At 48.7% G+C, this 22,397-nt stretch overlaps 1 protein-coding gene across 1 annotated transcript in view; it reads right to left on the bottom strand.

Annotated features, from left to right (window-relative positions):
- LOC118776042 (regulator of G-protein signaling 3-like) overlaps positions 1 to 779 on the bottom strand; it is a 69,973-nt gene extending 69,194 nt beyond the window's left edge. The window contains 1 exon segment of the mRNA XM_036526112.1: positions 621 to 779. Within this exon segment, the coding sequence (XP_036382005.1) occupies positions 621 to 674 (54 nt within the window). The 5' untranslated portion in view covers positions 675 to 779.
- Positions 780 to 22,397: the final 21,618 nt, after the last annotated feature.

The following is a 22,397-nucleotide window of genomic DNA, read 5'->3' as shown; positions in this document are numbered from 1 at the left end:
AGGCCCTCAGGCGTCGCACCTGCACCCCTCAGATCTGCGCACACCTGAGCTCAGACAGGAACTACAACAACTCACTCTCGCAGAGCAGTACAAACTACAGAGACCAGGATGCCGTCCGCTTCAGATCCTCTGCGCTCCTCTGTAGAGGCACAGTGTTTCCCACAGTCAGATGTTTGATGTTTTTAATGCAAAGGCATTCCTGAGCTTCCCATGGTGCTGAGAGCAGCGTTTCTGCTTCAGTTTAGACTGTCACACCTTCTCACACCTGGCAGCCGTCAAATCAAAACTGCATTCAACTGCACTTCCCACGCCATCACACACACACACACACACACACACACACACACACACAACCAACCCCACACACACACACACACACACAACCATCCCCACACACACACACACACACACACACACACACACACACACACACACACACACAAAGAGCACACCATTAGTAGCTCCTTTGCACAGACACTGACCACAGTCTGAGCTATACTAGACCACCATGATAACCTACAGAATGAACACTGCTAAAAAACCCTTAACGACAGCTTCAGCCAGCGCTGCGCCCCGCCGTGCTGCGCCCTCTCTGAGCCCCAGGAGACTGTGGGACAGACCTGCGGCAGCTTGCGCTGGATGCAGATCCTGCAGAGTCCGTGGATGGTGTGCATGGCTCCCGGAGTCAGGCCTGTGCGCGTGTGCCGGTAGCGTGTGCCGTGTGCCGTGTAGCGCTATTCCGTGGCGCTGGGGAATCGCGGGAGAGCTCAACTCGTGTCTCCTCGCTGCTCCGCTGCATACTGGGCTTGGCATGGCCGTTCACGGGAACTCAACGCGGCCGAAGAATGACAGGAAGCGACCTTTAACCCCCGGGTCCCGGCCGGGGCTGTGCCGACACTCGATAAGCCTGCCCGTTTCCTGAGAGCCCAGCACTCAGCGTATTCTCCCACACCCCCCACCCCGCACCCCCCCACGCTCCCCTCACAAACACACAGCCAGCCTTCACACCACACAGACACACAGCCAGCCTTCACACAACACAGACACACTGGGCTCCCTGGTTGTTTTCTCTCTCTTTTCATTGTTTCTTTTTCTTTCTTCTACAATTTCCTGATAGACGTTCAGGTCTGGGTAAGGCACTGATGGTGTGTGAAACAATTTGTTTACAACTGAAAAAGTCTAAGAAAATTTCAAGGGTTTATTTTCATCTTTAATGCAGTCAATTAAAAGCCTGCAGTAGTGGGTACATATGCTACATTAATATGTCAGAATATTTTCATAGGAAAATCATTAAATTATGACAAAACAAGCAGAGGAGTTGAGGAAAAGGCCGCAGAAGCTTTGGGGCAGCAGAACTGAGCCACAGAGAGTCATACAACCCTTCACACGCTCCCGGTCTCAGGAGAGTCTGCAGGCAAAGGCTGGACACCTGAGGAAAGGCTCCATCTCATCAGCTCTGCCCGACTGATCTTAGAGGCGACAGGGCAGTGACCCCCCAACCCACCTCAAACACGAGGACTTCACCCGGCTCTCACCCAGAGCGCTTCTAAAACAGACACTAACAGCAAAACACCGTGGGAGGCACTCAGTCAGCCTGTCAGTCAGTCAGGGAATCAGTCAGCCTGTCAGTCAGTCAGGGAATCAGTCAGCCTGTCAGTCAGTGAATCAGTCAGCCAGTGGGCCCGTGCGTCAGGGACACTAGTGTTTCTAAAGCCGCTTCCTCCAGCCCCAGCCAAAAATGCGATAATATTGTAATCACACTCTTTTGTAACACTAATTGTACATTGTGAACCTCATGAATGAGGCATTTCAGAAGCGTAATTACTGCGTGTAACCTGCACCAGACTCCTTATAGCCACTCTCTGGTTTATTTCCTACTGAGAGGCACGTGACGTAGAGCTGCAGACCTGTGTCTCTGCGTACATACAGCACAGCGCCATAACAAACCGCTTCCTGCGTCTCCGCTCCCTCCCCCTCACAGCTCCCCATTATCATCACTTACAAAAACACAAAGGGACATATGAACGAAACAAACCAGCCAGACAGTGTCAGTATCCACAAACAGTTCTACCCTAACATTCAAAATACATAAAGATGTATAACATTAATATTAATCTTCTTCCAATTTCATTTTTAAAAACTCCAAAATTCAGTTTGGTGCCGGGAAAATTCTGGCTTAAAACAAAAATCTTTACAGTGGGACACGTATTTGGGACACGATAAATGCAGTAAATGCAGTAATACAAAATGACTGCACAAGAGCAAGTCATGCAGAACAGGGTGAGATGCCTGTGTGTGGTTCTCCTATGTCCTCCTCTTATTGGTCTAATCTACACCAATGAAAATGCAGTCTGGGCCACCCCTCAGACCCAAGGTGTTCTTTTCTGTGTAGTGCTTTGTCCCGCACGCTGTAGGTAGGATTTTTTTGTGCAGTTCCAGAATGAACATTCTGTCAATCTTCTGACACAAGCCCTTACCTAGCCCAACCTTCCCATGTGGCCACACCTGTTTCCTGACAATGCTGAGGTAGCCATGCTTCGAAGCCAGGCCACTGTGATAGCACGGCAAACGGAGCTGACTCCTTGCAGATGCAGAACACCAGCTCCTGCAGACACCAGCTTTCACTAAGCAAGCAACGCCACCAAGCATTTACTTCAGGAACTTAAAAGAAGCCAACAGATTCTTCTCAACATGCAGAACGTACAGAAAACCCAGCATATTTTTGGCACAAATTTTAAAAGGATCCTTGAAAAGCTGAAAAGCTGGAATTACAGTTTTAAAAATGACAGCACCTGGTGACAGAAGCATCTTTTTCCTTTTTCAGAGAACAGAGGTTCCTGCTGGGAACAGAACTTGCTCTCTGAAGCACTCAGGGGGCCTGCAGTACAGGCTGCTTCAATAAACGATTAAAGAAAAACAGAAATCGACAGCAGGAATGTTTCAAACTCTCCCATAAAAAAATAACCTGACTGCTGCAATTCTGGGATTCACCGGAAAGCCACCCATTCTAACACTCGCTAAACTTACCCACGAACATTGCGACACTTTCAGCAGCCGGTGCAGAACACCATTAAAGCACCTAATCGGTACACCCTGGATCCTGCAGTCTCCTGCCCCGGTGTGGGGCTGTGCTCACCTGCACAGGCGGGCCCGGGACCTGGCATGGCAGCTCTGCAGAGTAACGAGCAGTGCTTTGTTCTCGAGGCTTCCACCGCACGCTCTCACAGCGTCGGGCAGGGGAATAACACCCCGCTCAAACAGCAGAGCCAAGCGGAACCAAACGCAGATAAATCATAAACAGTCCCTGGGCCCGCTTCCCATTCCCGCCACTGTGCTGGCTCTCCTACTTCCCAGCTTTGTCTCTGGCACAAACCCCAGCAGCCTGCAGACCCGGCACACCTCTGAGCCACAGGGACACTCTCCAAAACTCTGCACTTAACAGTCGTCAAAAAGAGCTTCGTTTGGAGAAAAGAAAAAGAAACAAGACAAAACGACTCCAAACAACCATTAAAACACTAAAGATCAAACCCTTTCCACACTGACTCTCCCGGCCCCCCAACACAGCTGCCTGCTGTGCATCTGTCTCCTCTCACACACACATTCCTCCAGGTCTCTGCCCCATTTATAACCACTTTAATAACCAGCTCCAGTTTAATAACCAGCTCCAGTTTAATAACCAGACTCAGTTTAATAACCAGCTCCACTTTAATAACCAGCTCCAGTTTAATAACCAGATTCAGTTTAATAACCAGCTCCACTATAATAACCAGCTCCACTATAATAACTAGATTCAGTTTAATAACCAGCTCCACTTTAATAACCAGCTCCAGTTTAATAACCAGATTCAGTTTAATAACCAGATTCAGTTTAATAACCAGCTCCACTTTGATAACCAGATTCAGTTTAATAACCAGCTCCAGTTTAATAACCAGCTCCACTATAATAACCAGCTCCACTATAATAACTAGATTCAGTTTAATAACCAGCTCCACTTTAATAACCAGCTCCAGTTTAATAACCAGCTCCACTATAATAACCAGCTCCACTATAATAACTAGATTCAGTTTAATAACCAGATTCAGTTTAATAACCAGCTCCAGTTTAATAACCAGATTCAGTTTAATAACCAGCTTCAGTTTAATAACCAGATTCAGTTTAATAACCAGATTCAGTTTAATAACCAGCTTCAGTTTAATAACCAGCTCCAGTTTAATAACCAGCTCCAGTTTAATAACCAGCTCCACTATAATAACCAGCTCCACTATAATAACTAGATTCAGTTTAATAACCAGATTCAGTTTAATAACCAGCTCCAGTTTAATAACCAGATTCAGTTTAATAACCAGCTTCAGTTTAATAACCAGATTCAGTTTAATAACAAGCTCCAGTTTAATAACCAGCTTCAGTTTAATAACCAGATTCAGTTTAATAACCAGCTCCAGTTTAATAACCAGATTCAGTTTAATAACCAGCTCCAGTTTAATAACCAGCTTCAGTTTAATAACCGGATTCAGTTTAATAACCAGATTCAGTTTAATAACCAGCTTCAGTTTAATAACCAGCTTCAGTTTAATAACCAGTTCTGGCTGCCCCCATCCTACACAGAACCATGACTGCACCCAAAGTCTCAAAGTCGTCCTGACAGCAGCTCCACTCTGACACCAGGGAACCACAGAAGCAGCGGGTCGACATGCAGACCAGCATCCTCTTTGCTGCAGTTCATACCCAAAATGATCAGGGCAGGAGAAAAGCAGAGTCTTAATGTCACCTGACAGTGTAAAATCTCACTAGAGATAACGTGTGTGTGTGTGTGTGTGTGTGTGTGTGTGTAAAGGGACAGGTAATACAGTATCTCTCAGCACTCCCTGCACCTCGTTATCAGCAGAGACTGAAGCTCTGAGTTACCCACCATCCCACAGCCTGCATTCACACGCCACCATCAGCAGCAACTGAGGCACTGAGACACACACACACACACACACACACACACACACACACACACACACACACACATACAAAATCACGCACACACACACACACACACACTTACACATACACAATCACGCACGCACACACGCACACACACGCGCACACGCACACAGTATCAGAGCAGGGATACTCACCGTTAAGCACTGCATATTCTCAGGGCTGCTGGTCTCCAGCGCTGCACCATGGTTCAGCAAAGCAGCTTCTGAAAGAAAGATGAAAGAGTCACGAGCCGAAACACTTCCCTGGGAAAACATGTGAGTGTGAACACAGCCTGCTCTCCCCTCAGAGAGAACAGACAGAGCGCCGAACGCTCAGAGAACTCTGAGAACACTCAGAGCCGAGGAGGCGGTCAGTGGCCTGGGGGCCTTGCTGCAGACGGAGCGATCTGGAAGCACCTCGCCAGGTTGGGACCCAGAGAGACTCAGGCTCCTGGTCCAGAGAGAGGAGGGCAAAGAAAACCTCCTCTCTCTCCTCTCTCCCCCATCTGCAGATTCCTGCAAGGTTACCATAGTGACCACCACTCTCCCGGGCAACAATGTCTTTTTAAACATTCTGGATAGAGGCAGCATTCACACAGGACACAAAGCTGCTGGCTCCACTCTCACATTCTACAGGGCGCTGCGCTGGAAACGCCCCCTCCGATACATCTCCGCTCCGCTGCGGGACGGCCCACGGGACGGCACACTCACTCACTCCCCACTGCTCTCCACACTGGCTCACCCCGGGCGAAGCTCTCTCCGACACACACATCCCCACCTGGTCCACCATGAGCCTTATACGAGGGACGGGGGGTTCCTCGCAGGGGGGCACTGACACCCCCAGAGCAGATCCCACAGGCTCAAACTCACTGACCCCCCCTAGAGTGATACATGTGCTTTAATTAAACTTCTCGGGCTGGAGGTGAGGTCAGCAGACAGACCCTGTGCGGGCTGCTAGCCAGAGGCACACTGTCTCCAAAGCTGTTAATGACAGTGACCCAGAGAGACGAGGAGCACCTCACTAACCAAACACACCCTGCATGACAGGCACCGACCCCCCAAGACCATGAGAGAGGGGGAGGGAGGGATGGAGAGAGAGAGAGAAAGAGAGAGGGAGAGACTGTTCCCTCATTATGTGCTGGCCCAAGGCAGTGCAGCAATGAAGCACAAGGCAAATGAAGTTACAGCAGCAAAACACATATTAGAGGAAGAGAGTGAGAGAGGGAGATGCGGTTTGTGCAAATGTGTGCCTTAATGTAGCGCCTTCCTCCTGCGTTAGTATAGATTTACCTCTGAGGGTAAACTCAAGGACCACGTAGGAGTGCCAGTGAACAGTGGCTTCTAGAGAAACGGGGTCCAGTGAATGTTACGCGCAAAAATGTCTGGGGGTTTAGCTGTCCACGAAGAACATAGACATCCCTTCCAGCAAACCTTATGCGTGTGTAACAAGGCTTCACTATCATGGTAAAAATGCCTGCCACAGATACTGGTACTTGAACCGACACAAAGCAAACATCCATCTCTACATATCCACATCTATATTTACATATACACACATTTTTCACTGCACTAAAGTAAAGCTTATGGAGCAATACGTCTGAGATTCTGTGTTTATGGGAACATGTCAAAGAAAGCTTTAAAAAGCATAAAAAGTGTGACATTAAACTTGAGTACATTTTTCTTGCAGTGGAAGTTCCTGTTTAATTATACATTAAAAGTGTCTCAGCCAGTGCTGCACGACAGCCTGGTCATAATGAGGCGGCTTCAGCACGGATACCAGTGACCACACACACACACACACACACACACACACACACACAGACACACACACACACAGACACATACACACACACACACAGACACACACACACACAGACACACACACACACACACACACACACACACACACACACACACACACACACACACACGTACAAACAGGAACACACATACACACACACCTCGTAACAACACAGCTAAGACATGACTATTCACAATGCATTCAATTAAAATGAGAATGTAATAGTCACAAACCAAAGTTCACCTGCCGAAACTGGTTCATGTTCACTGCCATTTTCGCTTTGTGTGTCCTTGATAGGAGCACGTTCATTGAGAGATTTTTCAGGGCAGGTCTGTGAGATGGATTTCTACTCGAGCACAGCAGCGATCAGTGAGCGGTGTGACTGAACGGAGTGAGCCAGGCTGCGGTGTAGCAGGGAGAAGCTGAGAGCACAGCGGTGGAGTGGTACACACCACCGCCTGCATCCAGCTCCATGTTCTATTTGCTGCTGTTGATGTGGAGCGCCACCAAAGCACTTCCAGTCTACAGGGCGAGACGCTGAAAATGACAGCATCATGGACAAGACAGGAAACAAGACTGACTGAGAAAGAGCCAGAGTGTCGACCTACACACAGCCCTGCCAGGATTATGACCAGAGTGTCGACCTACACACAGCCCTGCCAGGATTATGACCAGAGTGTCGACCTACACACAGCCCTGCCAGGATTATGACCAGAGTGTCGACCTGCACACAGCCCTGCCAGGATTATGACCAGAGTGTCGACCTACACACAGCCCTGCCAGGATTATGAACGAGAAGAAAAGGGAACAGCAGGATACCCTGTCGTAAAAACACCATTTCGGGTCACTGCACATCTGGAACGGGACCCCCTTCCCCCCAAGAACCAGCTGCCTTCCTTCCCGATTGAAGCAAGCCTCCCTCCGCCACAACCCCCCCACAACCCTGCTGGAAACAGAAATGATGATGGAGAGAAAGAAGGAAAATAAATATGAAATCATGGGATAAAGCATATGAACACTGCGCTTTTTACATCCCAGAGACGGTGGGCTAATCATGTCGTCCCTAACTGGGGACACAGATTAATACATAAGAGACTGAAAGAGCATTTTCCCTGCAGCTCAGTCAGAGAGACGGAGAGAATCACTGAGCACGGATAAATCACATGGGGAAAAGGAAGCTGTCAAACTGTTCCCTCTCAGAGACATTCTCACACACCGAGGTACCAGCAGGACGGAGAGACTCGCACAGGGCGATTCCCAACAACGCGGGAAGGATGGAGAGATTCTTGCATCTTAGTGAAGTCCAATCTCATTTTCTTTAATGAGCTGTGTGAGAAAGCATTGCTGAAACGAAACGGCCTTAATTTCTGTCTCAGAACAGGGGGGTGGGAGGAGGTTGGCAAAGCCTGGGATGGAAATGAATTCTGTAAACAAGCTGGCCGATGCCTCTCACACAAACAGAGCAGAGGGAGCAGAAAGTATCAGAAAGTAAACAACTGGTTTTAAAAAGACAAGAACGAGCCCTGAGCCAAGCACAGCCAAACTGCCGAAAACGGAGCCTACAGGCCCATACAGACACACATGTATTTATCACGTGTGTGCATCTGCGTGTGCGCGTGTGCAGTGAGTGCGTTTGTGTTTCTGTGTGTATATGTGTGTGCATGTGTGCCCGTGCATGTATCTACGTGTGCGTGTGGAGTGAGTGTGTTTGTGTGTCTGTGTGTATATGTGTGTGCGTGTGTGCCGTGCAGGGTGGGGTGGGGTACCTTGAGGATAGCAGGGGGACAGTGGGGGATTATGGGTAATGAGCAGGATAGCACCTGGAGCCACACACTGCAGGCCGCAGGCACACCATCACTGCTGCCACGGTAACCAGGACAGGAACGTAAACATGTTTAAATGATCTGGCGCTTCCCTGGCCCTCCAGCAGGGATTTAAAGGTCAGGATGGAGACAGAGTGAGAGCACTGTATACACCATGCCCCACTGTACACCCCAAACTCAGTGCTGCAAACGACAAGGCTGGACATGAGACTCATTACATTACATTACATGCAGACGCTCTTATTCGGAGTGACTTCCAGCTCGACTCCTGGCTTACAGTGTTTCATTTGCTGGCCACACAAAGCTGGAGGTTAAAAGGTTAAACCTCTTCCCCCTCTCCATCTCCTTCCTCCAGCTCTACCTCCAGCTCGCAGGCAAATCCTCCCATTTACATTTTCAGTGTTTGTTCAGAGCCGGTGAAGCAAACAAACAAACACACACACACACACTCTCTCACACACACACACACACACACACACACACACTCTCTCACACACACACACACACATACACTCACACACACACACACACACACACACACACACACACACACACACATACACACACACACACACACACACACACACACACACACACACACACACACACACCACTTTCCACCAGCCCAAACTTCAATCCCAGCACAGAGGCCGAGAAAACAGAATCAAGCATCGGCATGCTGGCCTCACAGGTGTGCACCCGCAGGTGGAGAAATGTGGGCTCTCTGCTAAACACTTCCCGTCACCTCCAGTTACCCCCCCCCCCCCCCCGCTGCTGTGTGAGGCTGGAGGCATTCCTCACTGCTTAAGGGGACAGGGTGCTACACAGTGAACACAGGACACTGCCACAGTGCTACTCCACCTGGGCTTCTCTCAATGTGTGTGGATCGCTACACACAGCGCAGAAGCCAGTTACACACACACACGCGCACATGCACGCGCACACACACACTCACGCACACACACTCACGCACACACACTCACGCACACGCACACGCACACACACTCACGCACACACACGCATGCGCGCACGCACACACACACGCACACACACGCATGCGCACACGCACGCCTGTGCGGGTGATTCTGTGAGGACCGGCAGTCGGTTTCAGGATCCTCTCCCTCAGAGCAAACAGACCCAGTGATGGACATCTGCCCTCTGCTGCAGGAAGTGTGTGGGTGGAGTCTGAGTGTGGGCTGAGCAGGACTTGTTTTCCTCTGTTTTGTATGAATTTTTTCTCAGCTGAAATGTCCGTGTGCTGGCAAGGACCCGGTGATCAGAAAGATCGCTACACCACTGATGCACACCAAGCAGGCCAATCCTGCCTCTCTCTCTCCCCTCCCCCTCCAGCAGGGCTGTGGAAACAGTCTATATGCTGACCTCAATTTCTGTATATTTTAAAGAATATATTTTTTTTTTATGTGGAGTTTCATTGTTACCATCATTCACACGTTCAGTTTTACTCGGACAGTTTCAGTCTTGCTCATCGTGCAGGAGGGTGAAGTCTGGGTCCCGCATGAGAACCGGAACACCTAGCAGAACCTCAGCAGAAAGGGGCAGGTGTCCAGCTCATGCCTCAGGTCCCGCAGGAGTTCATTTCATTAACATTACAATACATTATTGGCATTTAGCAGACGCTCTTACCCAGAGCAACTTACATCATTTACAATGTCATCCATTTATACAGCTGGATATTTTACTGAGGCAATTGGGGGTTAAGTACCTTGTCCAAGGGTACAGCAACGGTGCCCCAGTAGGGAGACGAACCGAAAACCTTTTGGTCACGAGTCCTGCTCCTTAGCCCCTATGCTCCCGGAAGCAGCCAGAGACGCAGTGCACACTGCCTGCCCCGGCAGGCCGACATTTCTCACACATTGCCCAAGCAGTGAGGATGTGGATGAATAGAGTCAAAAACAAAACAATACCAAAACATTACTGAAACATTATCACAATGTTTACCCCAACCCCAGAGGGTCGGTGGAGAGCAGCTGTACACTGGCCAATCAGGGAGCAATCCCCCTCATTCAGAAAAGCTGCCCATTCACCCGAGGTCAGAGGTCACTTGCCTGTGGGGAAGAGGGCTTCTGGTCCCCAGTTTATGGCTAGCCCTGTGTTCATAACAGGAGGCAGTCTCTGCAGACTGCTCTATCAAAAGCCTGCTCATTTCAGTCTGATTTCCCTATGGCTGTATAGAGTGTGTATGAGCAATGAGTGACGATGCACACAGACGATACATGAGTGTGTGTGATTCACCACACTGAAGTATAGCTCATATTCTCTATCACCTACAAGTTTCTCCACAGCAAACTTTGGCCAAAAGAGACATTCCTTCACAACATCCACAACATGCTTCCCCGGTCTCTGTGCTCCACGGGAATTGAGTCAGCAAAGTTACATTATGTTCTCCCAACATCAACCTCTCTCAGACTAAAGGAAGCCTTACTTCTCCAATAAACCATCAGATGTCACAGCATTAACTGAACTGCATAACTCAGAACTCGGGACTGCAAGCATTTAATGCAGGTTGGGTCACCCTTTAATGAACAAAGCGAAGTCTCATGTGATGCATTTTGCTTATGCCACCTGGTGGACTGTCAGAGAACTTCCCCATGTGGCGAGGAGGGTGGGCAAATTCAACAGGAGTGATGTCATTACTGCAGCAGTGTGTTGGGCGGCTAGCTTTGTTTACCAGCAGGTTGCAGGTTCAAATCATCGGTGTGACACTATTGTATTCTTGTGCAAAGGACCTGAACTGCCTTTGTAAATACTTATATGTATAAAAGTATAGCATGTCAAATTTGCACTTGTTTGTAAAACAAATAAATAATGTAAAAATATTCAAAGTTTACGAAACTGACACAAAACATGCACTAAATATCAGCTACTTCAAAGTCAACACTGTTTAGGGAGCAACTGACAATTCTCTGCACCACCACAGGCAAACAAAGTCTCCAAACAAGCCACCTTAAAATATCACTACCCCAAGGGTGAAACAGACAGCTTTTCAACTGCAATAAACAGTGCATAGATGTCAGCCGAGAACTGGACACAACATCAAATCCAAACGAGCCGTGCTTCAGCATGAAGGGCTACTGGGTGAACCTACTGCTCTTTTCTGCACAAAAAACCATGAACCGCAATCAGCTCCAGTGTTTCAGAGGCCAGATTTCCATACAGAACATGTTATTACAATTCACTTTCCTGCCAGATGCCTTTCTGCAGGGAGGACTAGCAGAGCTTACATTTAGCATATTATCCTTTCAGAGAGCTAAAATCCTGAACATGCTCACAGTTACCTTGCCAAGGGTAGAGCAGCACTAATCAACCTGAGAATCACACCTGCAGCAAAATACACCTGTATGGCTGCGCTTTACAGCTTAAGAAAAAGGTGTAGAAAACGGTGAAACGCTGCAGACAGAAGGACCAGGATGTGGGTAATGACATGCTAAAAATGTGGAAAAATCACAATGCTGTTGTTTTCACTCAATCCTCCCCCACAGAAGCGCAGGGCAAAAATAACAATCACTCTGAAGTCAAGCCTGTTAAAGCGCATCCAGACCACGTCATAGAAACGGTATTTTAATAACAGGCTGCTCTGGCATCATGGCTCCAGTCATATCCATATTTGATGCTGAGAATAAATCTGGGCTGAAATTATCAGCAGAGACTGAATGAGAAGCTGGCCACAGTAAAAACAGCACACACATATGTATGTGAGTGAAGCCTTAATATTAACGCAAGCCCTATAATCCACCCAGCACCACACTCTCAGATACGTCAAACACAGCTTAGCCACGTGAAAATAAAACAAAGCCCACTGACCATGTCTACAATAGCAGTCCATTCTAAATGAATTGATATCAGATTTAGCTGATGAGGGCAGCCAGGAGGACACATTTCACACAGAGGGACTGATTAACTACACGTGTCAATCAGAGAATTAGGTGTCTGCAAACGTTGTGGTGATCACAGTGAGCATGAGAACTTTCTATTAATACTTTCTAGATGAATAACTTTGTGTTCAAAGTCTTTCTGAGCTGCTTCAGCAGAGCCATTAAAAACCAGATTCAGTGACTGACAGAAGAAAATGAAACGGTCCAGTGTGAATAAGAGTTTCCGACACTATGCGTGTGCAACAGAAGCCTCCTGACAGCCGCCGAGGGGAAGGCCTTGCGAACGTGTCATTATGCCTGGGTTATCTCATAATGAAAAAGGCTGATTATAATAACAGGGACAGTATCGATCAGCAGCTGCACTGCCGTCCACACTGACATGCGGAGGTCCAGAGGAGACGGAAAGGAAAGCTCCAAACCAAGGTTAAAAGCCTCTAATTCAAAGAGATCAGGAGTATCAAATGCAGAGGCGCTTCTCCTCAGACAGGCTCCTGCTTCCTCAGAAAGGTAAATTACACGCCAGCTCTTATCAGCAGAGGCTGAAGCTTTGCTCCATCTCCACAGGATCGGGTTCGAGCCGAGGATGAAATTTCAGCGAATACCCTCTATGCATGCCAGACGTTACAGTGTCATCATCTATCCCCCCCCCCCAAGCCCCAGGGCAGGGGTTTCATGTACACCCCCCTGCCCTCCCCAGCCCCAGGGCAGGGGTTTCATGTACACCCCCCTGCCCCCCCCAGGGCTCCACATGCAGTATGCATTCCGCATGCCATGCTGTCAGCATTTTAATCTGCATTAGCAAGATGTTACGCACAGTATAGTTCCGCACAGGTTACGCACAGTATAGTTACGCACAGTATTAGTTACGCACAGTACAGTTCCGCACAGTATAGTTACGCAGTTACATCTGCACGTTCCTTTCCTTCCTCAGCTCCTGCATGGGTAATTATTAAAATATAATTATTATTATCGCCACTGGCACTGCCACTGCACAAATGAGTCCAGCATCTAATCACAAAACAAACTCAAGCATCTCACTTTCTGCCAAACAGCTCAAACCCTTCATTACAGACAAAAACTGGAACCCCGGTGAACCCTGCTCTCATAAAGCCAGCCAGAGCCTCCCCCCCCGGCGCTTAAATCAGAGTGTGTGAGTGAGTGTGTTTCTGCACATGTGCATGACTGTATTTGTGTATAAGAGAAATCACCCCCAAACACCGGCCCCTGCTTTTCCCCTGCTGTGTCACTGGAAATGTGTCATTTCCAAACTCTCCAAGGTTTGGAGTTTACACCCCCCCCCCCCCCTTGCAAACACCCCCTACCCCTGCACCCCTGCACCCACACCCTCGCTGCCATGCGCCCTGGGACGGCAACCCAACTTTCCGCACTCACCGGGGGCTTGCTTGAGTCGCCGTGAGGCCACTTTCAGGTGCTTGGTCCGGCCCAGCTCTGCTCCCAGCAGGTAATACCAGCCGCTGATCTCCTACGACATGCAGCCAGAAAGCACAGGTCAGCACTGCTGCCAAAGAGGGTTAAAGAAGAGAGAAAGCACGGGCGTGTGTGAGAGAGAGGGAGAGAGAGAAAAATGTGCGCGCTAGCGTGTATGTGGGAGGGAGAGAGAGACAGGGAGAGTTAGAGAAAGGGAGAGAGGGTGAGAGAGAGAGAGAGAGAGAGAGAGAGAGAGAGAGAGAGAGAGAGAGAGAGAGAGAGAGAGAGATCGCTAGAGTGGAATAGTTTCTCATGAGCTTGATGTCGTTTTAGATGTCTGTGCTATTATCTCAGATATTTTAGACAAAGACTGCCCGCCCCCCACCCCGTGGGTTCAGATGCAGCACATCTGCCCAGGACTCCCCCCCCTCCCCTCTCGGCCCACCATGTCCCGCCCCCCTGCGCTCCACGCTTGCCGTGGGCTGGCCGCTCCTCAGCAGCTGAAGCCTGGTCCCGGCAGCGGGAGCCAGATGGCTGTTAGTTACATAAAGCCGCAGAGGCGATAAGAGGCCACTGCTCTGATTCCTAATCCCACTGCGCTGCTCCTAACCACCGTCCTAATGGATTTTGGGGTGAAGTCTGATCAACCACTTTTCCACGTATGCTGACATTTTATTTAATAGGACAGAGAGGTGGCTAGTGATCACCTTCAGGCCCTACCCACCTGTGGAAGTGCAGGGAGGTGAAACACCTGTGACCACATTAACATTCCAGAATGCGTTACACAGCGAGGTAAAACGGAACAATCCCACACAGCTTATCAAAACTGCGACTCTACACCTTTTCCCAGGTGTAACGGAGCACTGAGACCGTGCCTGCCACGGCCACCACCACCTCTCCCGGGTGCATTTAAGGACTCCGCATGGGCGGGATCTTTACCCCATGAGAATGCCTCTGACTGGCCCACGCACTTGGTCATCTTACCAGACCAAGAAAAGAGCTGTTACTCCCCCTCTCACCAGCAGGTGGAGCAGTGATCACCCCTGGCTGGCAGTTTAAACAAACCTTTAATAATGACAACACGAGGAACTTGCCCACTCTTAGCCCCGCCCAGTTCACACTTACCTTGGCAGAGGTGACGAGGGAGCGCACCCCAAAACTCATGCAGCCCAGGAACTCACTCTGTCTGCAAACACACAGAGAGGTGCGTTGTGGGAAAAGGCTGACGCTTTATTATCAGTGTATCGTCAGTGTGCCAGTTGGAGCGAGACAGCAGAGCTGATAATACTTTGTGTGCTGCTCAGTGGTTAATGTGCGCGCTGTTCACTGTTCAGGTGTTTACCTTCGCATTTAAGAAAGGTTCAATTATAAAACGTTTGTTATTCCTCTTGATCATGTAAGCGTCAGCATCACCCCCTTGAAAGCATGCGTTCAGAAGGACCCTGAGTGCCATCGAGACAGAATGCTTACAGAGCACCGAATGTCAGACGACAAAATTAGAACAGAATTTTCCCCATTTCCCTGACTCATGAGAGATCGGTCTCATGTGTCGCCTTCAAAGGCTGCGGGCTAATAGATTATTAAAAATTCTGTCATGCACATCACTTACACAAATGGAGCAGTTTCTACAAATAGCCTGCAGCCCACAACATGGCAAAGCTGTGGTTTAACCACCTCAAAGAGAGTAAGAACAAAAACAGCCTACTGGGTCTATGATGGGTGTATGAGGGGAGAAAGCTGCCGTCCCACTGAAAATCTCCCCTACATTTCATGTTCAGACACTGACTGACTTTTCCCAGAAGCCATCAAACTCATTTTACACTCCTCTCAGATGTTAGAGGATAACTGTAAGCCAAACTCCTGCCTCTGGGTGACCTTAGAGAGAGGGAGGGAGGACCTGTCCCAGTGTGACCCACCCCTGTCCCCATTCGCACCCAGACCACACCGGGCTGGGGGGTGGGACAGCATCAGGACATGACATCAGGAGACCTCCAATGAGTGGCAGGGTGGGCATGCTGAATTTATGCTTCTTCCTGCGTGTGACACTCCAGCTACCCAAGGCTGCACTTCTCAGAGACCTTAAAAGCCAAAGGAATCTACTCCTCTGTCAAACAGTTAAATCCCTGCATAGAAACACCAGCTAGTCTGCTCTCTACCTTCCACAATCTGAACCCAACATTCTACATTCTGCATGAGTCTGCATCTCGGCTTCTCTGGACCCCGCTATGACCTTCCCTTGATTATTTATGTTTAATTTTCTTGTAAAAATTGAGTCATGTCATTAACACTTGGGAAATTAGCAGCACAACTGTTTTTCTTTCTCAGTTAAACTAAGTCGTTTCAACATTGGTGCCAAAGCGTCAGTGCTTTTTTTGCCTGTTATGTATTAATACTACAGAATTTAATGAGATATTTTTCTGCTGTAGCTCTACACAGGTTGTTTGGGGATTGTCTTTGGCAGTTTCTCTGCACCTCTGACCCCAATTCTGGGGGCCCAGAACAGCGAAGCACACAGCGCCCCCTTCAGCATCCATCACACACAGCTACCCTGGAGCCCTGCTGGAGCCCACAACCCAGGGCCCAGCCATGGGCGGGTGACAGGTGTGTGTGTCACACATGCACAAAGGCTCGCCATGGGCAGGTGACAGGTGTGTGTGTGTTACACATGCACAAAGGCGCGCACACACACACACACACGGGCGCGCACACACACACACACACACACGGGCGCGCACACACATGCACACACTGCCAATTGCGCGTATTTAATTCATCCTGAATGAACGATCAAGTTAATTAAAAACAGTCTAATGGGAGTTAACAAGGCTTTTCCAATGCCAGCTTACATTAGGAACTTGCTTCTCTGATGGCTTCATCTGAGGTGCTTTATATAGCTGCAGATTGGACAAGCTACCCCTTTATGCGGCGGGATATTTACAGAAAGGACTGGAGTCCGGCTCATTTGCGCTCTCAGCCTCCCTCATGCAGGACGCTGCTCTCAGAGTTTGGGGGTTAGGGGGGGTTTGGGGTTTAGGGGTTTGGAGTTTAAGGGTTGGGGGTTATCACCATCACTGTAACAGCAGAGTTACCTGGAGTTTTGGCTGCGATTCCACACAGTGACTAGCAGTCTCTTCTGGCTTTCCTCAGGTGCCACCTCACTGAAACAGAGAAATACAGTGTTCCTTCCAGATCCCCACAGCCCAGCAGACTCCCTGCCCCCCAGAAGGGGCTCTCTCTGAGACACACCTCCCTCTCTCCTCCAGGGACTCTGGGGAACAGAGGTCCCAGGTGGAGAGCAGAGGGAGGCCCCGGCAGAGGCGGGCCCCGGCAGAGGCGGGCCCCGGCAGAGGCGGGCCCCGGCAGAGGCGGGCCCCGGCAGAGGCGGGCCCCGGCAGAGGGAGGCCCCGGCAGAGGGAGGCCCCGGCAGAGGCAGGCCCCGGCAGAGGCAGGCCCCGGCAGAGGCAGGTGCGCCAGGTGTGCAGCGCTGGATACTGTAGTCATGCCCACTGATAGAGCTGGACAGAGACTGGCCACAAACAGCCTGCTTCACTACTGCACTCTAACATCTGTGAGTGCAAGCATGATTTCTCAGCTATTCACACATGCGTGCGCCCACACACACAAACACACAACTCACACAAGTATATTTGTACATGCACACATACAGTACAATGAACTTTCACCTTCCCCATTACACATTACACTTTGTTTCTCACTCTTTACCATGTGTTTTCCTTATGACAGATCTATGTGACTTCCCTTCCCTGCTGTGCATTTTATCTGTGACTGGATTAAACACTCTCTGAACATTCTCTTAACATGGTCACATGCACAGTCTCCAATCAGGCCTCTGCAGGTATCTTTACACACCTGCTTTGGGATGCATGGAAACGGACAAAAACTTAAAAAATGACTCACAACACAAAGGTTTCGTGGAAGACCGGGCTCTTGCAGTCTGGGACAGTCTTTGTCTTCTGCCGATTCCTGACCTCGCTGTCTGGGACAACCACCACCTGACAGAGGAGATGCGCAGCACAAGGAGGAAAACCAAAAATGACAATGCCTCCTTCAGAGAATGAGACAGGAAACACCGGGGCAAGGACAGGAAACGCATCACAGAGTCTCAGTCTGTGACATCACAATACAGCCCATCTGATAACCACGCCGCCCATGTAACAGAGTGAAATTGCATAACAGTGCCAAAAAAGAATATTAAATACCGCAATCTGGCCTGCATCAGTTCATCAGGCAGAGAGCTGATGGTTTTACACTCTCCCCACTCCCCACCCCCACAGGCACGGAGATCACTGACAGAGCAGCTGTACTGCGGACCTCAGGAGCGCTCAAGCGTGCAACTGCAGCCTCACATTCAGGAAAATCAGGACGTATCCCATCATCCTTCACTGCCTAGCACGCTTCCACCCACAATCCGCTCTCACATCCTCTGCAGAGCGAGCGCTATAGCCACTGTTATACCCAGAAAGGAGCACACAGCCGAAATGTTTCAGCTTCTCCTTAAATCACCTCAAATCTACCACTCTGGTGCACAGTATACACACCGCTCTTCAGATAATGAAGTCTTTTTAAACAGCTTTCCCCCATCACCATCTTATGGAGAACCTCATTTGAACCTTATTTCCTTACCATCTTTCTACAGTTTAAAGCCCTGCAAGGGCATTTTGAGCGAGTTAAGTTTGCTTTAAACACTGAAAAATTAGTTAATCATGGCTACACACATACAGCAGAACCCAGAATGCTCTCCTGTCCTTCATTCCAGCTCCTAACCAATCACAGATGATTAGTCTCAGGCTAAAAGCCAGATTATACCTTGGTGCATTTCTGGGTGCAAAAAGATCTAACATAAGAGATAGATTTTTTTCACCTTTTTAATAATGCAATCGCAGGATGAGTAAATATTAAAATGAAAGTATTATCCTCCCCACAAATGTTGAATACATCTGCAATTGTATTTTAAAAGCTTTTGGCTGGTTACCTTGACATAGGAGTCACATGTCCTGTACTCTTTTCCCATGAGTCCCCTGCCCTCCATGACTGTAGATGAGAGAGTGTGTGGAGTTAATAAACACACACACACACAACCACACACAACCACACACAACCACTCACTCACTCACTCACTCACTCACTCAAGTCACAGTCTGTCACATGAAGGGAACTTTAACCTTCCACAGTGTGTCCTAAAATCACAGGAAATTAAAGCTATTCTACAGGCTGGCTGAAACACATGCACATGTCAGTGTAGTGAGGAGTCCTGATTGGTCAGTTAGCAGTTACTTACTATGAACAATGAGGAGTCCATTCCCAGGTGTAACAGACAGCCTCAGCTGGCCTGAGGAGGGGGAGAACAGACACTTTTAATAATCAATCAACAGGTCCCATCACATACACACACACACACACACACGCTTCTGCAGACTCAAACAGATCAGCTTTCAGCATGACCTCAGTCATTTCAGGTCACTACTCACTCATCCACACAGAGGACAGCCAAGACAGCTGGTATGCCACCAGGGAAGAGAGCTTTAATAAACCAGTTTAACCAGCATAGACCTCTTATTAACAGTTTCCTCTCAACTCTGAAGGACAGGACATTTAAAGGGGCATGGACACAGCGGTGCATGGACACAGCGGGGCATGGACACAGCGGGGCATGGACACAGCGGTGCATGGACACAGCGGTGCATGGACACAGCGGGGCATGGACACAGCGGTGCATGGACACAGCGGTGCATGGACACAGCGGTGCATGACACAGCGGGGCATGGACACAGCGGGGCATGGACACAGCGGGGCATGGACACAGCGGGGCATGGACACAGCGGTGCATGGACACAGCGGTGCATGGACACACCTTTACAGTGCTGGAAGTTTACTGAAGGAAGAATGTAAGCTTTAACATCATGCTCGAGCCACGTCTGGGCCCTCACGGAAACGAGCTGCACCCCACCACAGCCCAGAGCGTGCACCCCACATAGTGGCCCTGCTTGGGTTTTACATCATACCACAACAAACATGCCACCCAAAATTCCCACCACTTTTCTCCATGTTCACTCTCTTCAGGGTACTGGGCATCACAGCCTGGGAGCACCAGCGTGCCAACATCTTGCGTCTTTATTGGCTAAAAGTCACCTCTGCCTCTCACGCTCTCCCATCTTACCTGTATACTTACAGCAGGAGAACAACTTTCACCTACATTCACAAAACCATTTCTCTGCCCCTTCATTTGGAATGAGTTTCAGAGAGACATGGTATTACAGGAGCTTGTCTCTGAATGACTTTAAAGGGTTACGGTCAAAACCATGGCGAAAAATAAAAAGAGTCTGTAAGAGTTTTGATTCTTAGTGGCATCACTCCTCTAATGAGCATCAGCCCTGCGTCAGAGGCCTGTCCCAGCTACACTGTGACGCTGAGGGGACAGTACAGCCCCCATCCCTCACGCTTAGCACCACAGTGTCTGGTACAGCCTTAGTGCCATCTCTCACAGACCACTCCAGGCCTGGGAAGACTGAGCGGAGGCGGATTCATTTCTGACGGCCAGACAGATGGCTACAGCAGTGCCGTTTGCAGGAAAGGTCTCTGTGATCCTGCGGTCCAGGACTGAGCCAGACCTTTCCGGAAGCTGGTCTCCTGGCTCAGAGATGAAGTGGTGGGGAGTTAAATAGAGCGTGGCAAATAAAGTGGGACTCAGCTCGGCTCCGACACCCTGAGACTTGCCTGTGAAAGAGTCTTATCCACCTCCAACAGTAATGCCCACACACTGTGTTTAATTATTCATTCATTTGACGTTACTTGTCCCTTAATATGCGATATAGCGGTACCATCGCTACCACTAACGCTACTATCGCTAGCACTACAGGCCTAAAGGCATTGAAAAAAGAACCAACAAAGACAGGAAAAGCTGTTTATTGGCTTTGTTGTTTCTTGTTTTTTTAAAGTTTACAATTATTTATTGTAAATAGGCTAATTCAGGCTTGAATTTTATCAAAAAAACTAGGCCACCCCCTATGTTGATTAATGAACTGTTACACCAAATAGCTAACCATCGCAGACTTGTTCATGCCTCGTTCGCAATAACCAGCAAGGGATTTATTTTAGCAGAATTGGGGGCACTAGGTCTATTTTAAAATAGGCTATATAAATTACTCAGTTTTTAATTCCTTAAACTCCTTATACTCAGCAGCTGCTGGCAATTTCAAATGTAGCCATGTAACAGAAGCAGAAAATATCTGTGTTAAACAACAAATATGCCAAACCTAAACAGTCATACAATCATTTGGTGCGCAAACATCGTTTCTACCGTTTTATCGCTTTCAAAGACAAAAATCTATCGATTGAGTTGTTGTACTAGTTTATTCATGCCGTGCATTTCAAACACCATATAAAATGTTAAATATTTGGTTGATTAACTTAAAACTAAAGAAATAGTTATTACATACATTTAGAAGCAGTTTACGTAAGTATTGTTATGCATTATAAGTAATAAAAATGGGTATAGACAGGGGTTATCATACACTGAATGTTTTCCTCCATAACATTCTTTGTTGACAGCTGCAGCTGCTCACTAGTTTTCAACACCAGACCCGCAAACTGCTTCTCCTCAGTGTCAGTCCTTTCGATTGATTTGATTGGTCAGTCAACCAAAAGGTTACAATGACGTGATGCGCTTGCTAAATGTTACGTGTATGCTCAGTGCAGAGGTCCGGGTGTTTTCTCGTTCTCGTGTGGAGAGATTTAAAAAAAAAAAAGTGTGTACTGTGGACGTGATCCTTTTCAAAACTGAATGAAAAAAGTGAATTTTCGAAAATATCTGGATACGTGTAGACAAGGCCACAGACCAAGCCAAAAGCTACATGAGGATGGCAGCACTCTCAGATAAGGGAAGAAAAGCTGTTATGACGGTAATGGCGGTGACGGGCTCAAGACCGCGGTACACCTCCTAATACCGTGGTATGGCGGTGATGCGGTTATTGTTGCAGCCCTACTTCATTCTGCTATCAATGCACCCATTTAACAGCCACACTGTAAACTCAATTACCTGCTGGATGGTGGCCATTTCATTCCCAATGATCAGAAACAAAGACCTGCAATTACAATACAAACTGATACAAACTTCACTTCACCTTCAGACTCTCACTGCTGTCCAACAGGCACTTAGAGAGCTGAGTGTTGCGGCTAATTCTCCTTGGTTGAGCACTGTTTGGGGCTCATTCCTAATCCTACACCCCCAAAGCTAAGATCCACTTGTTGCACTTCCCACTGCACTGATCAGACATCAGTGTCTGAGCACCAAACCCAGTCAGTGGCGTGGTGATATGGGACAGCTGCCCTGCGCAGTTCTGCAGCGGCTCTGCGCAGTTCTGCAGCTGCCCTGCGCAGTTCTGCAGCGGCTCTGCGCAGTTCTGCAGCTGCCCTGCGCAGTTCTGCAGCGGCTCTGCGCAGTTCTGCGCATGTAAGTGCTGCTCTG

This window comes from Megalops cyprinoides, chromosome 4 (assembly GCF_013368585.1).
Source record: "Megalops cyprinoides isolate fMegCyp1 chromosome 4, fMegCyp1.pri, whole genome shotgun sequence".
Lineage (NCBI taxonomy): Eukaryota > Metazoa > Chordata > Actinopteri > Elopiformes > Megalopidae > Megalops > Megalops cyprinoides.
Note: the sequence above shows the minus strand (reverse complement) of the source record. Positions and strands in the feature narration are given on the sequence as shown.